General features: G+C 53.1%; 1 protein-coding gene across 1 annotated transcript in view; it reads left to right on the forward strand.

The window, feature by feature from the left end:
* Positions 1-15,232, forward strand: part of MTCL2 (microtubule crosslinking factor 2) — a 71,917-nt gene that overhangs the window by 8,494 nt on the left and 48,191 nt on the right. The window contains 1 exon segment of the mRNA XM_082430022.1: positions 13,166-13,390. Within this exon segment, the coding sequence (XP_082286148.1) occupies positions 13,166-13,390 (225 nt within the window).

Here is a 15,232-nt window from a genome sequence, read left to right on the forward strand (position 1 = left end):
TGCCTCCTTTCCATGTCTGTAGCACCGGACACAAGGCCCCAGGGCCTCTCGGGAGGGAGGTGGACAAATTCCACCTTTGGGATCAGGTCTGGGACCAAACCTTGCTTTGTCACCGCCTCCCTGTACATGAACCCCATGTGCAAGGCCCCCTCATCAAGCCTCAGTCTTCCTATCTGTAAAATGGGAACTTAATCCCTTTCTTGCAGAGCGCTTGGGAGGATTAGTATTCAAGTATATGGCACATCCAGCACTGTCCTGGGCACAGCGGAAGGGAGGGAGCCCCATGTCCTGTGTAGCCTCTGGGGCAGAGAGAGTTCCGCAGGGGAGGGGCTTGGCTAAGTTCTAAGCAGAGGCCTGACCAGCAGCCAAGCTTATTACTAAGGTCATTGCCCCGGGTGCCCCATAAGCGTGACCTCATCTGCAGTCACATTCTCTTCCTTCTGGTGCCAGAAGGAACTTGGAGCTGGGGTGAGGAAAGAGCTAGAGACTCTGGGGTGTTCTGGGCCAGGCTGGCCCTGGCATTCACTGGAGACCCACAGACCCACAGCAGATGGCACTGGCCTCCCTGAGGAATGGCAGGGAGTCAGAGAAGGTGGGAGCAGCAGGCCAGCCTTTCCCTTCTCTGGGGTCCAAGGTGGTGAAGACCACTGTGGTCTAGAGCCGAGCCCACCTGGGCTTGAATCCTGGTTCCGCCTTTTCCTCTATGAGCTTTGCCTTTATAAGCCTCAGTCTCTTCATCTGTAAAATGGGGATGCTGATCCTCCTTTGCTGATGGAGGGTTGCCTTTGGGGTCTCACATTCTAAGACTGGGGTGAATAATCTCCCATTGCCTGCACCGCAAAGAGAAGCTCAGGCTCCAATAGAAAAACTCTTTTGGGTCCTGTGGCTAGGCTGGACCAGTTAAACATCTTTCGCCTGGTTTTGCCCCAGATCCACACGGGATCTTCTGGGTCAGTTGCATCAGCCTCTCCCCTCCACACCCATCCTGGGCCCTGCCCAAGTGCCTGGGTGGCCTGTGTGGTCCTGCCTTTCTCAGCCTCACCTCACCCCTGCTTCACCCAAGTTCTGAGTGCTCCATGCACCCCAAGCCTCTATCCCTGCATTCTTCCCACTGCTGGGGCCTTTGTACTGTAGTTCCCTCCCGCCTCCTTTGGTTTCATCCTCCACCTTCATGTGTTCAGCTCCAGGCCAGGCTTCTGTGTTAGACACGTAGGGGCTTCCTATAGGCTCCTTTGGGGCATTTACCTCTACAGTAATTAGATTATTAATGGGATAATTACAGGTTTCACTCCAGCCCCTCCCCCTGTGTGCTCTGCTTGAGGGCAGGGATCTTACCAGGGTGGGACTTAACCCCTTCCTTTCACACAAGTGTAAGTAAACTGAGGCTCAGAGAGGTTAAAGGGCTTGCCAAAGGTCACACAGCCTACAAGTGGCAAGAGGCAGAAGGACTGGGGTCTCGTGATGCTCTTTGCTCAGAGATTTGGCTGTAGCCCAGAAGTCCTTTGGGGGATGTTTTAAACACATCCAGATCCAAAAGCTGCCTTCCTTCCTGTCAACAGAGAAAGGACAGGAGGGACACTGTCAGGTGTCCCCACTGTGAGTGCCCCCCAGAGGCATCAGGGACTGCGGAGGTCTCCCTGCTCTGGCGTGTGAGGCCTGGAATGGGGCAGTGACAAGCCAGGCCTGGCCTTGGTGGGCAGTGGTCTCTGGGCATCTCCTCTCTGCCCACCCCCTCCACGCACGCACACACACACACAGCTCCCCACCAGAGAGAGTGTCTGTGGTCTCATGCACAGAGCTGTGCCACATCTGGGAGGCTTACTCCTGATTGCCTTTGGAGCCTTCATCTTCCTGAGCCTCTGTTTGCTTATCTGTAAAATGGGCATAAAGTAATAGCACTTTCCTCAAAGGGACTGTCATTGAGATAACAGACATTCATTCAGAGCTCAGCCCGGTGTCTGGCACATGGTAAATCCTTGTAAATGTTAGCTATTATGATTCTCACTATTGTCCCATTATAGAGACTGTCTAGTCTAGTTTGCTAGAGCTCAAATTGGAGTCAAATCCTGGCTGTGCCATTGAACTGTGACTTTGAGTTGACCTTTCTGACCTCAGTTCCTCGCCAGTCAGTGGGGTGGCTGGGGATACAGTGAGATAGTATGTGCTACCTGGCACGTGCCTGGCACGGGGGGAGTGCTCAGCGAGCTCAGTGCCTGTTACTGTTTATTGCTGTCTGAGAGGTAAGTTCAGGACCTGTCTTCCCTCATGACCCTGTGGGTCACTGGGACCAGGCAGCCTCCATGCCAGTGGGAGGGGGCATTGTGTAGCATGGCTGTGCCTGTCTGGGACCCTGGCCCTCCTCTTCCAGGACCTTTGACCCTGACTCCCCTAAAACTAGAGCTGAGCCTCCAGGCAAGGAGGCTAAGCTGGGAGGCGGGAGCCCAGAGTCCCTCCCTGCTTGACTCTGTTCAGTCTGGGGGACTATGGGGTTGTCCCCAGTCCCTCTCTAGGCTCAGTGTCCCTGCCTGTGAAGGGATGGAGTCTCTGGGTTCCCCTCCGCCTGCTGCTACTCCCACAGTCTTGGCTTTTGAGCTGGGAGGGAAGTGGAGCTCTGCAGAGCCTTCTGCCCTCCTTGGGGTCCAAGTGTGAAGATCTCATCTGGAGCCTTGACAGACCCTGGAGGACAGGCAGAAGGGACAGCAGATGGCTGCCCTGGCCTCTCGGGGGGCTGGCATGCCGCCCTTGTGGCCACTGCTGGCCCAAACTGCAGGTCAGCCCTTCCGGGCTAGGGTGAGTGGCCCGGGCCAGAGCCAGGGTGGCAGATGGGCAGGCAGCCTGGGCTTTGGCCTGAGGGAGGGACCGTGGGGGGCAGGGTGGTGTGGGAGAAGGCGGGCCAGGCAGAGGCTCCCGCAGAGTGAAGGTTCTGGGTCCCTTAGCTCAGCAGTCATTCTTCCTGGGTCTGTTGCCCATTGGTGGGTTGGGTCCCTAGAACCTGGGCAAGAGGTGATAAATTTGGGTAAGGTTTGAAATTGGGCAGGGACGCAGTTGGGCTGGGACCTGTGATACGCTCCTTGAAAGAAACACAGGGTTGAGATGGACACAATGGGCTTAGAAGGGTCTGGAAGGCTTCTCTGAGGAGGTGACATTTAATTGGAGGCTTCAAGTAGGACGGGGAGCCGATAGTGGGAGATGCAGGGGAGGGGAATCCAGGCAGAGGCTTAGAGGTAGGACAGGCAAGGTGTCTTCTGGATGTTGGGAGAAGACCCGAGTGGCTAGAGTGTAGCCAACAAGAGGAGGAATGGGGAGAGATGAAGATGGACAGGTAGGCGGGATCAGGCTTCTGTTTTGCTTTCAGGTCCGGTGATTTACATACCATAAAATGAGTTTTGACAAATGCACACAGCTCTGTTAACCACCACCACAATCAAGACAGAACCATCGACCCCCAAAATTCCCCCGTGTCCCTTTGTAGTCAGTTCCTCCCTCCTCCCCCAGCCCCTGGCAACCACTGATCTGTTTTCTGTCCCTATAGTCTTGCCTGTTCCAGAGTGTCATGGAAATGGCTTAATACAGTACGTAGCCAACGGAGTCTGACTTCCTTCACTTAGTATAATGCATTTGGGCTCCAACCACGTGGTTGTGGGTATTGGCATTTCCTTCCTTTTTATTGCTGAGTAGTATTCCATTATATGGATGTACCACTGTTTAGCCATTCACCAGTTGAGGGACATTTAGGTTGTTTCCAGATTTTGGCGATCATTGGAGGGTCTTAAACAGGAGAGTAGCAGTTTACAAAAAATCACTCCATGTACTAAGTGAAGAACAGATTAGTGGGGAGCAGACTGACCATCATGGGGACTAAATCCAGTGATTTGGTGATGAATCTGGCCCACCATAGTTACTCACTAATTGTTCATACAAAACGGCTGTGCTCTGAGGTAGCCAGGGAGGCTTCTTGGTGGAGGTGGCATTTGAGGTGGAGCAGTGAGGAGGTGGGAGACAGATGCAGAATGGAAGGAGGCCCAGGCAGTGCAGAGTCCCTGTCAGAGCTGGGTGGGCTGAGACCCCGGCTCCCTGCTCCCGACCCAACCTCAGTATCCCAGGGTTTCTAGAATGTGTTGTGCAGGGCCCAGATCAGAGTTCCCTGGGGACGCTGGGTGAACAGGCCCCTCCCAGGGTCCACCCTAGCCCTGTGGGGGCTGATTCTCTTGGGTGGGAGTTGGCCAGGGGACCTCTGCGCTGGAACAGTCTCTTCCTTGGTGGCTGGTAAGAGGCTGCCTCCTCGTGCCTTCAGGAGTCTCCTGTCCCCCTGGTTCCTTCCCTGTCCCCTGTGGACCAGCTGGGAGCTGTTGCTGAGTCTCACCCACCCATTGCTGCTTGCTGTGTTTCTGCAGAGGGGCTTCGTGTTTGGTCACTTTCACCTCCAGCCCCATGGGTCGGGAGACCTTCTCACCATCTACTTTTCCAGACCAGTTCCATCAGACCCAGGCATCTGGAGTCACTGCGAGTGTTCCAGTAGCCCCACATCTCACCCCCCCTTCTGTCCTCATTGTGCAGAGATTAATCATCTTGCATTCCTGTAGGTTTCCTGCAGAAAGCATTCTTTCCTGGAACATTTTATTTTGCTTTGGCCGCACCGAACGGCCTGCAGGAGCTTAGTTCCCCCACCTGGGATCGAACCCGGGTCCACAGCAGTGGAAGCACCGAGTCCTAACCACTGGACCGCCAGGGAATTCCCTGGAACATTTTATTTATTAATTAATTTATTTAAATTTTATTTTTATTTATTTATTTTGGCTGCGTTAGGTCTTTGTTGCCGCATGCGGGCTTTCCTCTAGCTGTGGTGAGCGGGGGCTACTCTTTGTTGCGGAGTGTGGGCTTCTCATTGCGGGAGCTTCTCTTGTTGTGGAGCATGGGCTCCAGGTGTGCGGGCTTCAGTAGTTGTGGCTCTGGGGCTCAGTAGTTGTGGCTCACGGGCTCTAGAGCGCAGGCTCAGTGGTTGTGGCGCACGGGCTTAGTTGCCCCATGGCATGTGGGATCTTCCCAGACCAGGGATCGAACCCGTGTCCCCTGCATTGGCAGGCGGATTCTTAACCACTGTGCCACCAGGGAAGTCCCTCCTGGAACTTTTTTTTTTTTTTTTTTTAATAAATTTTTTTTTAATTTATTTATTTTATTTATGTATTTTTGGCTGTGTTGGGTCCCCGTTGCTGCGCACGGGCTTTCTCTAGTTGTGGCTCGCGGGCTCTACAGCACCGGCTCAGCAGCTGTGATGCACAGGCTCAGCTGCTCCGCGGCATGTGGTGGGATCTTCCCGGACCAGGGCTCGAACCCGTGTCCCCTGCATTGGCAGGTGGACTCCCAACCACTGTGCCATCAGGGAAGTCCCCCTCCTGGAACATTTTAAATGTGGCGTGAAAGCGGAGCTCTGCTTCTCCAGCTTTATGCCCTGATGGTGGAGAGCGAGAGTCTGGGGTGGCGACCCAGACCCCACAGATGAGGCGGCTCCAGACGGAACACAGACTCCATCTTATTTTGTGCCATGTGCTGAGAGTAATTCTCAGAATAATGTTTTTAAATGTTTAAAACAAAATATAAAGGAAAGCAAGCATATTGAAATATAGTTATCAAAGTATATTTTTTAAATTATGATATAGTAATATGTGTGTTTATTAACTCATAAGATCTGGAAACAGGTCTGTTAACTACTGTAATTTCAAAGTACTGATGAGTGTATACAATATTTTGACATTTCTGCAACAACTGTTATGGGATATGAAAATATCTGTGGTTTCTTTTGGTGCCAAAGCCGTAAGTACTGCTGATACAACTGTGGCTTGTCCAGAATAGAAGGAAATGCTAATTTTTAGTTAGCATTAGTGAAAGTAAAGACGTGATTTTTTTTTTCCCCTTCCCATCCAAGTTCATGGACTCCCTGCGTTCTGGTGCAGATGAAAGAGCCTGAAGTCTGCAGCCCGAGGCCCGCTTGGACGTGTCTCTGTGTGACCCTGGACACAGCCCACCTCCCCTGTGCTCCCCTGCCGCTCTTTGCCTCTAGAACAGAGGTGGTGATCCCTGTCCTGCGTGTCCGTGGGGCTTCTGTGAGGACCCGTGAGATGATTCACATGGAATGTCTTGGTAAACTGTGAAGCCCCGTGCTGCCGTGCAATGCCACGCTATTATTAGCGGTAGTGTGAGCTCATGTTTGGCCCTCCGGCCCAGTGTGGACCGAAAGACTCTTCCTGGCCAATTCCCTCAGGATTCCTGGGAACCAATCCGTTTCGGGGAGCGGGTCTGCCCCTGAGAGGCTGATTCCTGCAGGCTGACCTCATGGGTCATTAGGGCATGTGAGGGAGGATGGACAGAGGTGTACTTGTGGGCAGGGAGTGGGTGGGTGAGCTGAGGTTCGAGAGACCCTGCCCATCCTCCTGAGGTGGCATGGGGGTCCGAGGCCAGCCCTGGAGCAGCCTAGGCTCTCCCTGACTCTTTGTAGCTGACCTGGGGCTGGGATCAGGAGTGCCTGCCCTCTCTGGGCTGTGAGAGAGGCTGGGCAGGGCAGAAGCCATACTCCTTTCATTCATTCATCTACCCACCCATAGACAGTGATGGGTGTCTGCTCCGTCCCATGTCCTGTCCAGGGCTGTGCTGGGGATCAGACACGAGTCAGACCCAACACCTGCCCTCCCCGCCAGCTCTTGGGGAAGATAGACTTGAAAACGAGCAAATGCAACCTAAAGTTGTTAGCACAAGAAGAATGGAGTTCAGAGCGTGGGGTTTGAATCAGATTGGGGGAGGAGGGAATACTCTGGAAGGATGAGAAAGTTAGCAGTTAGCCTGGCAAAGGCTCTCAAGCAGAGGGAATAACCCAAGCAACCCTGGGAGTAGAACACACAGTTAAGATGCACTGGCCCAGGGTTACAGGGCTTGTTTGGATTCCAACTCCACTGCTCCTTTGCTTGAGCAGCTCTGGGAAACTTCTGAGCCTCAGTTTCCTCATCTGCAAAGTGGGAACATTTTCCCTACCTACCTCACAGAGCTGGTAAGGGTCAAACTATTGTGCACGTACTGTGCTTGGACTGGGCCTGGTAATTAGTGAGCTTCCCGATAGGTGGTGGCTATCTCTTGATCGTGGTGTACCTGGACATGGAGGGCAGAGGCAAGACAGAAGTGGGGAGGAGACCCGGCGTGGGTGGGGGGGGCGGTGGGAGAGGGGTGTGCTCAGATTCCAGGGTAAGAAGCTTGGACCTAACGCAGAGACCAGTGGGAACTAGTGGAGGAGATAGAAAGCGATCTGCTTTTTTTTTCCCAATAAACAGGTATTACCTCTATAATCAGAGCAAAATAAACATTCTCTGTAAAGGGAAAGGCTGACTACCCCGGCAGCAGCGTGGGTGCCCGATCCTGTCCCCCGTCCTCCCCGCTTCACTCCCTGTTCTCAGTCCAGGTTAAATAATCAGGTTAAGCTTCGAGGGGAGGAGAGGTTACCTTGAAGGAGCAGCCGGAGGGGATGGGTTTGGAGGCCTGGCAGGCTGTGCCTGATCTGAGCACCTTTGCTCAGCTTCTTTAGTCTGGACTTTCTGACTGGGGGGGGTGGGGGGTGGGGCGGGGGGCGGTTTGAGAATTGGGGGCCCCTGGGCTCTGAGGTGGGCACTGCTGGGCAGTGTGGCCTCTTCCTGTCTGCAGTGGGGGATGAAGTCTGGGTTTCCCCACCGACGTTGGGGGGTATCCGACAACCTTGTTGTATAGCCACTGGGCTGGCTTAGTTCAGTGGTGTTGGCCCCCTCTCTCCGCATTTCCCCGCGGCTGGGGTGAGAGGCTCAGTGGACACTGAAATGTCTTTTTTTTTTTTTTTTTTTTTAAGGAGGAAACTTTTTTTTAAAATTAATTTATTTTTTTTTAAATTTTTGGCTGCATTTGGTCTTTGTTGCTGAGCATGGGCTTTTCTCTAGTTGCGGTGAGCGAGGGCTACTCTGTTGCCATGCGTGGGCTTCTCATTGCGGTGGCTTCTCTTGTTGTGGAGCACAGGCTCTAGGCGCACGGGCTTCAGTAGTTGTGGCACGTGGGCTTCAGTAGTTGTGGCACACGGGCTCAGTAGTTGTGGCTCGCAGGCTCTAGAGCGCAGGCTTAGTAGCTGTGGCGCACGGGCTTAGCTGCTCTGAGGCATGTGGGATCTTCCTGGACCAGGGCTCGAACCCGTGTTCCCTGCATTGGCAGGCAGATTCTTAGCCATTGCGCCACCAGGGAAGCCGCACTGAGCTGTCTTTGAAGGGAAGCCTGAGCTCCCCACCCCCCCCACCCGCCGGCAATTCCCTACCAGCTCCCTCGGTTGGATCAGACAGTCCCTGGATGAAGTCCCGGGAGACTGGGAGGCTCGGTGAGGTCCAAGAACCTCTGGAGGGAAGCAGAGTCCTACCCTCGGCCCCCTCCCCATGTCCCAGCAGCCCCTTTCCCTGCCCCCACCTCAGACCCCGAAAGCTCAGCTTCTGCTGCACACATCCCAGCAGACCCAGCCGTGCGGGCCACAATTCAGCCTTTGTGGACTCACCCTCTCACGTGGATGGTGCCAGGAGGGGCTGACCACATTCTGCCTGCAGCTGGGACAAGCCCCCGGGGGGCCTGGGCCCCCCTTGGCCACCACGGAGAGATGGAGCTGGCATGAATGCAACATCCTGCATTTTCAGAAATGGACTGTGGTGAAGGGCAGGCCTGGAGAGACAGCTGCTCATGTGAGAAAGGTCATTCATTCATTCACTTCTTCAATAGATGCTTATTGAGACCCTGCTCTGTGCCAGGCTCTGGGCTGAGGACTTGTGTGCTGAGACACGTGACTCTTGCGCATTTACGGAAAGAGACTGGAAGGAAGGGACTTCCCTGGTGGCACAGTGGTTAAGAATCCACCTGCCAATGCAAGGGACACGGGTTCGAGCCCTGGTCCGGGAAGATCCCACACGCTGTGGAACAGCTAAGCCCGTGTGCCACAACTACTGAGACTGAGCTCTAGAGCCTGTGAGCCACAACTACTGAAGGCCGTGTGCTTAGAGCCCGTGCTCCGAAACAAGAGAAGCCACCGCAATGTGAAGCCCGTGCACTGCAACGAAGAGTAGCCCCCGCTCGCCGCAACTAGAGAAAGCCTGCGCGCAGCAACGAAGACCCAATGCAGCCAAAAAAGGCCTGCCCTTCACCATTAAAAAAAAAAAAAAAAAGACTGGAAGGAAACACCCTGCATTAGAGTCACTCGGGGGCCCCCATTTCCAGGGTTTCTGATTCAGTAGTTCTCAGTCAGGGCATGAGGATTTCTGACAAGTTCCCCCCCACCAGTGTTGCTAATGCTGCTGGTCCAGGGACCACACTTTGAGAACCACTGTGATTCAAGACCAGGTGGAGGAATGATGAGTGGTTTATGTTTTCTGTTTTCTAAACTGTCTTCATGATCGTCATTTACTTTTTTTTTTTTTTTTTTAGAAACAATCCGTCATTTACTTTTTTTAATAATTTTTTTTATGATTAACATTTTTTTAAATTTATTTATTTATTTATTTTTGGCTGCATTGGGTCTTTGTTGCTGCATGCAGGCTTTCTCTAGTTGCAGCAAGCGGGGGCTACTCTTTGTTGCGGTGCACGGGCTTCACATTGCGGTGGCTTCTCTTGTTGCGGAGCACGGGCTCCAGGTGCGCGGGCTTCAGTAGTTGTGGCATGTGGGCTCAGTAGCTGTGGCGCACGGGCTCTAGAGTGCAGGCTCAGTAGCTGTGGCGCACGGGCTTAGTTGCTCCGCGGCATGTGGGATCTTCCCGGACCAGGGCTCTAACCCATGCCCCCTGCATTGGAGGCAGATTCTTTTTCTTTTCTTTTTCTTTCTTTTTTTTTTTTTTTTTTAATTTAGCAGTGTGGATTTTTTTTTTCTTCTAATAATTATTTATTTATTTATTTATGGCTGTGTTGGGTCTTCGTTTCTGTGTGAGGGCTTTCTCCAGTTGCGGCAAGCGGGGGCCACTCTTCATCGCGGTGCGCGGGCCTCTCACAATTGCGGCCTCTCTGTTGCGGAGCACAGGCTCCAGACGCGCAGGCTCAGTAGTTGTGGCTCACGGGCCTAGTTGCTCCGCGGCATGTGGGATCCTCCCAGACCAGGGCTCGAACCCGTGTCCCCTGCACTGGCAGGCAGATTCTCAACCACTGCGCCACCAGGGAAGTCCCGTCATTTACTTTTATAAACAGAAAAGTCAGTTTTTTTAAAAAAATATTTATTTATTTGGCTGCATTGGGTCTTAGTTGCGGCACGCGGGATCCTCGTTGCGGCATGCGGCATCCTCGTTGCAGCATGCGGAATCTTTTTTTGTTGCTCACGCGGGCTCTTTATTGCGGCACGTGGGCTTCTCTCTAGTTGTGGCACTCAGGCTCTAGAGTGCGCGGCCTCAGTAGTTGCGGTGTGTGGGCTCTCTAATTGTGGCATGCGGGCTTAATTGCCCCGCGGCATGTGGGATCTTAGCTCCCCAACCAGGGATTGAACCCGCATCCCCTGCATTGGAAGGCGGCTTCTTAACCACTGGACCACCAGGGAAGTCCTGAAAAAATCAGTTATTTAAAAGTGAGAAAAATAAGTGGTCCCCAAAAATGACTCCAGTGCCCTGGGTGTGGTCCTGTGTTGTAGGATGTCACCTCCCATGATCTAAATGTCATACATCTCTTAATGTAGCCCAGCATCATTAGCTTGTGCATCCCCTGCACTTCCCTTTGGCTCACCCTGCACTTTCGTGGTGCTCCCTGTCAACATGTTCTGTAAATAGTATGGTGAGGATTTGAACACAGGCCCATCTGGAGGCTGGTTTAGCTTGGATTTAGCCAACTGGCCCACACTTCCTGAGTGCTGTTTCCTTTATGCTTCCTTAATCTTGCCAGCTGAAATGAGTGTGGACCCCTCACTTCCTCATTTCTTTAACTGGTGTGATCATTGACTGTCCCACTTCCTCCTTCTCCACTTTTAGTTCTGTCTGCTTGGCATGGGGGGGAGGTTGAGTCTGTGTATATACTGGGGTAGAGGTGGGGGTCCTGATGAAGTGACCATTCCTCTGCAGCTTGATGCAGGCAGAATCATTCACTTTGTGGGGTGCTGCTGAACCCACCCCCCCAAGCAGGAGCGAGGCTGTGGTGCCAGGTGGGAATGGGACAGTATCTGTTGGGGTTGAGAGAAGCAGATACCCTGTCGTCCCCTCTGTCTTCCTTTCCTGTGTTCAGAACCATTTGAGAAACAGTCCCAGGAGTAGCTGGGTACAGATGGATATAAAAACCTCCATGAACTTTCATACTAAGAACCAGCCTGAAGGTGCCACTTCCTAACCCTGAATTAAACCAACCCATCCAGTCTCAGGGGCGCTGGGAACCCCACGCCATTCCCCCGTAGGGAGCCACCCATTTTCTTTGGGGAAAGGGAGGCTCAGAGGGCTGGTGAACCCAGCTCTCCAGATTGCGGTCCCTCTCCAGGGCCTGCACAGTGGTTTGTTTGTTTGTTTGCTTCTTGGACCCACCCCGCTTTCCCATCAGCACCATTTCTAGGTGCTTTCTGTGACTCCTCTGGGATGCCTTTGGCAGGTCATTCATCTCCTGTGACTCGGTTTCTCTTTTTAGTGTACAATCTTATTTAATCCGTTCAATCACACCAAGGGCAGATATTATTATTTCCATTTGTGACTCAGCTTTCACATCTGCTGTTAGACATAGTAATCATCCATTTCTTCTCCTGTGTCTCCCCGCTCATCCCCCTACACTTTGTGTCTAATGATTGTTTCACGTTGGTATGTCTTTTTGTGATTGTTTACCTAACAAGACATGCCTCCATGCACTCAGTATTTGTTGGGAGCCTGCAGGATGCTGGGCCCTGTTCTGGGTGTGGGGCATACAGCGGGGAGCGAGGTAGACGTGGGGAAGCCCCCCAGGCACTCACGGTCTCTCTGGGAGACAAACTCTTAAATGAAGAATTGCTGATATACCCATGATGACAAAGGGGAAGTGAAGGACATCTGGGAGTTGATGACAGAGGTGGTCAGGAGCTGCCCTGAGGAAGTGAGGTCATCCCCCTCAACCCCCTCCACTTAAAACCCAGACTCAGATTCTTTACTCAACCCTTCAAGGCCCTGGATGGCTGACCCCTGTCAGTTTCCCCAGCCTCACCTTACCCCTGTAGCTACCCTGGCTGCCTTGCTGTATCTTGACACACTGAGCTCTTCCCTGCCTCTGCACCTTTGCACACACTGCTCCCTGCCTCTCTCTCTGCATGGCTGTTCCTTCTTGCCTCAGCTCAAATGTCGCTTTAGAGGCCGCCTCCCCGACCTTGTCCTCTAACATAGCACCTTCCCCCATTACTCTTTCATATTACCCAGGTGTTTTGGTTCTGGTTTTATGGTTTTTTGTCTTCACAGCTCTTAACAGTATCTGAGGGTTTTTTTTATCTTTCAGTTTACTCTGTGTCTTGCCAATGAGACTTGGGGCTCCATGCAGACAATACAGAAAGGGCCACGTTTGTCTTGGTCACCACTCTCCTTCCCCACCCCCTGTGCCTGCACAGAGCCTGGTGCACAGTTGGTGCTCATAAATGCTTGTTGAATGAGCCTCTTCTACTTCCCCAGTGTATTACTTTCCTATTGCTGCTATAATAAGTTACTGCGAATTTGACTTAAAACAATCCCAGATTATTATCTTTTAATTCTGGAGGTCAGAAGTCTGAAAGCCAAGGTGTTGTCAGGGCTCCATCCCAGTAAAGGCTCTGGGGAGAATCCATTCCCTTTCCTGCTTCTAGAGGCTGCCTGTATTCCCTGGTTCATGGCCCTTTCTCCATCTTCAACATACATCACCTCAACCTCTGCCACATCGCCTTCTCCCGCTCTGAGCCCCTTGCCTCCCTCTTATACAGATGCTTGTAATTACACTGGGCCCACCCAGATAATCCAGCAAAATTTCCCAATCTCAAGATCCTTAACTTAATCACATTTACAAAATCCCTTTGCCATGTAAGGTAACATATCACAGATTCTGGGCATCTTGGGGGGCCATTACGCAGTCTGCCACACCCAGACCCCCCGAGGTGTGCCTAGGACAGCATCGAGTGTGCCCTGCACTCAAGTACCCTGGCCACTGCCATAGAGCCCAGCGACCTGACCTCTCCTTCCCTGTGCAGGACGAGATTGAGGAGCTGCGGGCAGAGATGCTGGAGATGCGGGACGTCTATATGGAGGAGGATGTGTATCAGCTGCAGGAGCTGCGGCAGCAGCTGGACCAGGCCAGCAAGACCTGTCGCATCCTGCAGTACCGGCTGCGCAAGGCTGAGCGCCGCAGCCTCCGCGCTGCCCAGACTGGCCAGGTGGACGGCGAGCTCATCCGTGGCCTGGAGCAGGACGTCAAGGTAAGCCCAGGGCCCTCCCAACCCTCGCAGGTGCCCTTGCTGGGGGGTAGGACCATGAGCCTGAGTGCCCAGGTCAGCTCACTCCTCATGTGTCCTTGGGCAAGTTCCATCATCTCTTTGGGCCTCAACATCCTCATCTGTAAAATGGGGATCCCTAGGAACTGATAGGCCATCTACCACGGTTGTCCCAAAGTGGTATCATAAGATGATACCTACGAACAGCAGCTGCTGTGTGAGTATGAGCCACACACCTGGTGCTGGGCTCCAAGTTATCCGTGCATAGTTCCATGGAGGTTTCTTGCGCTGATGGAGAGTAGTGAAGGTCTGGAGTTGAATAAGGCTGATTTAAATCTTGGCTCCAATATGCCCTAATTTTATGATTTTGAGCAAGTCACCTAAGTTTCAGTTTCCTCATCTGTAAAACACGTGTAACGGCAGCCCCTGCCTCACAGGGTTCTATGAGGATCAAATGAGATCAGGTAGGTAAGAGGTCACTGTAGGCACTCGAAAAGGTTAGCTAATAATTATTATTATTATTATTCTCATTTTCCAGATAAGGAAAGTGAGTCTCAGAGAAAGGAAATACCTGTCCAAGGTCATGTGACCCTCCGTGTAGCTGGCAGGGCTCAGACTCATCAGCCGCCCATGCTTGCTGCCTGACCTTGCTGCTCTTGGCCTCAGAGAGCAGGAAAGGGATGGCCTGGAGGCTGGCAGATGGGGCTTCCAGAAGAGAAGTCTGCCCTGCCTGTCTGTATGAGCCCTGGTCTGGGGGCTGAGAACTCCAGGGGACCTGGCCCAGCACCCTGCTCTCAGAACTCAGCCCAGTGTTATCCAGGGATGTAGGAGCTGGGGGTAGGGGCATCTGGCACAGCCTGGGCGCCTGTGGAGTCTTCCTGCAGGGGTGACCTCTGAGGTGAGGCCTGAGGTGGAAGAAGGGATGTTGAAGGAAGAGGGCCCCTGTAAGGGGAGGTGAAGAGTGAGCAACAGACCCACACCGGCCTTTGCGTCTCCTATTTTCTTGCATATGCCGTGGGCACAGTGGGATTGTAGGTCTGCTGTACAAGTGAGGAAACAGCTCAGAAAGGTTATATCTCCACCAAGGCCAAAGTGCACCTGTACCTGAGAAGGCAGCTCTTGGGATAAATTGTTATACAAATATTCAAATTCCAGGTACTAGATTGAGAGGGTGTGGGGTGAGGGAGAGCCCTGGAAGCTTAGAGGAATCTGAGTTTGGGTCCAGGTAGCTGAGGCTTTGGGGCGAAGACACCGAAAAGTCAGCCTTAGATGAGGAAGGGGTGGAGGAAGGCTGGAGCTGGGAGCAGACTGGCTGGCTTGCCTCTGTGGGAGGAGCTGAGAGCAGCTGGTGTGTGTGTGTAGAATGGGGAGGGGGGGAGGCCCTCTGGAGTCTGGGCGGAGGGGAGCGGCCCCTTCTGTTGGGATTTGAACTAGCCAATCAGCAAGTGGCTTGGCCCCTTCCCTCCCTCCTCTCCCTGCGCCTGCAGCTGGAGCGCTGAGCTCATCCGCACTGGCCTGGGCTGGACAGCTTTGGCCGCCTCTCTGTGTCCCAGGTGCTGGGGATGTTCTGGGGCATTTTTTGGAGGCTTTCAGAGTGCTGACTTCCCTGGCATCGCCTGGGAAGGCTTGAGAGACCCAAGTGTGGAGGGAATTGGATGCTGCCTGGGAGGGTATCCCCGGGGGCCCTCTGACTTGCTCTGCCAGCAAGAGTAGACTGGCGTGAGGCCACCTCTTTGAGTCTCAGTTTTCCCTTCTGTTAAAAGGAGGGCTTAGAGCAGCTGAATCTTCAGGGCTTTTGCAGCCCCAGTGGTTTAAGCAAGCAGGTAG

The sequence above is a fragment of the Balaenoptera physalus genome (genome assembly GCF_965194825.1).
Source record: "Balaenoptera physalus genome assembly, chromosome: 16".
Taxonomy (NCBI): domain Eukaryota; kingdom Metazoa; phylum Chordata; class Mammalia; order Artiodactyla; family Balaenopteridae; genus Balaenoptera; species Balaenoptera physalus.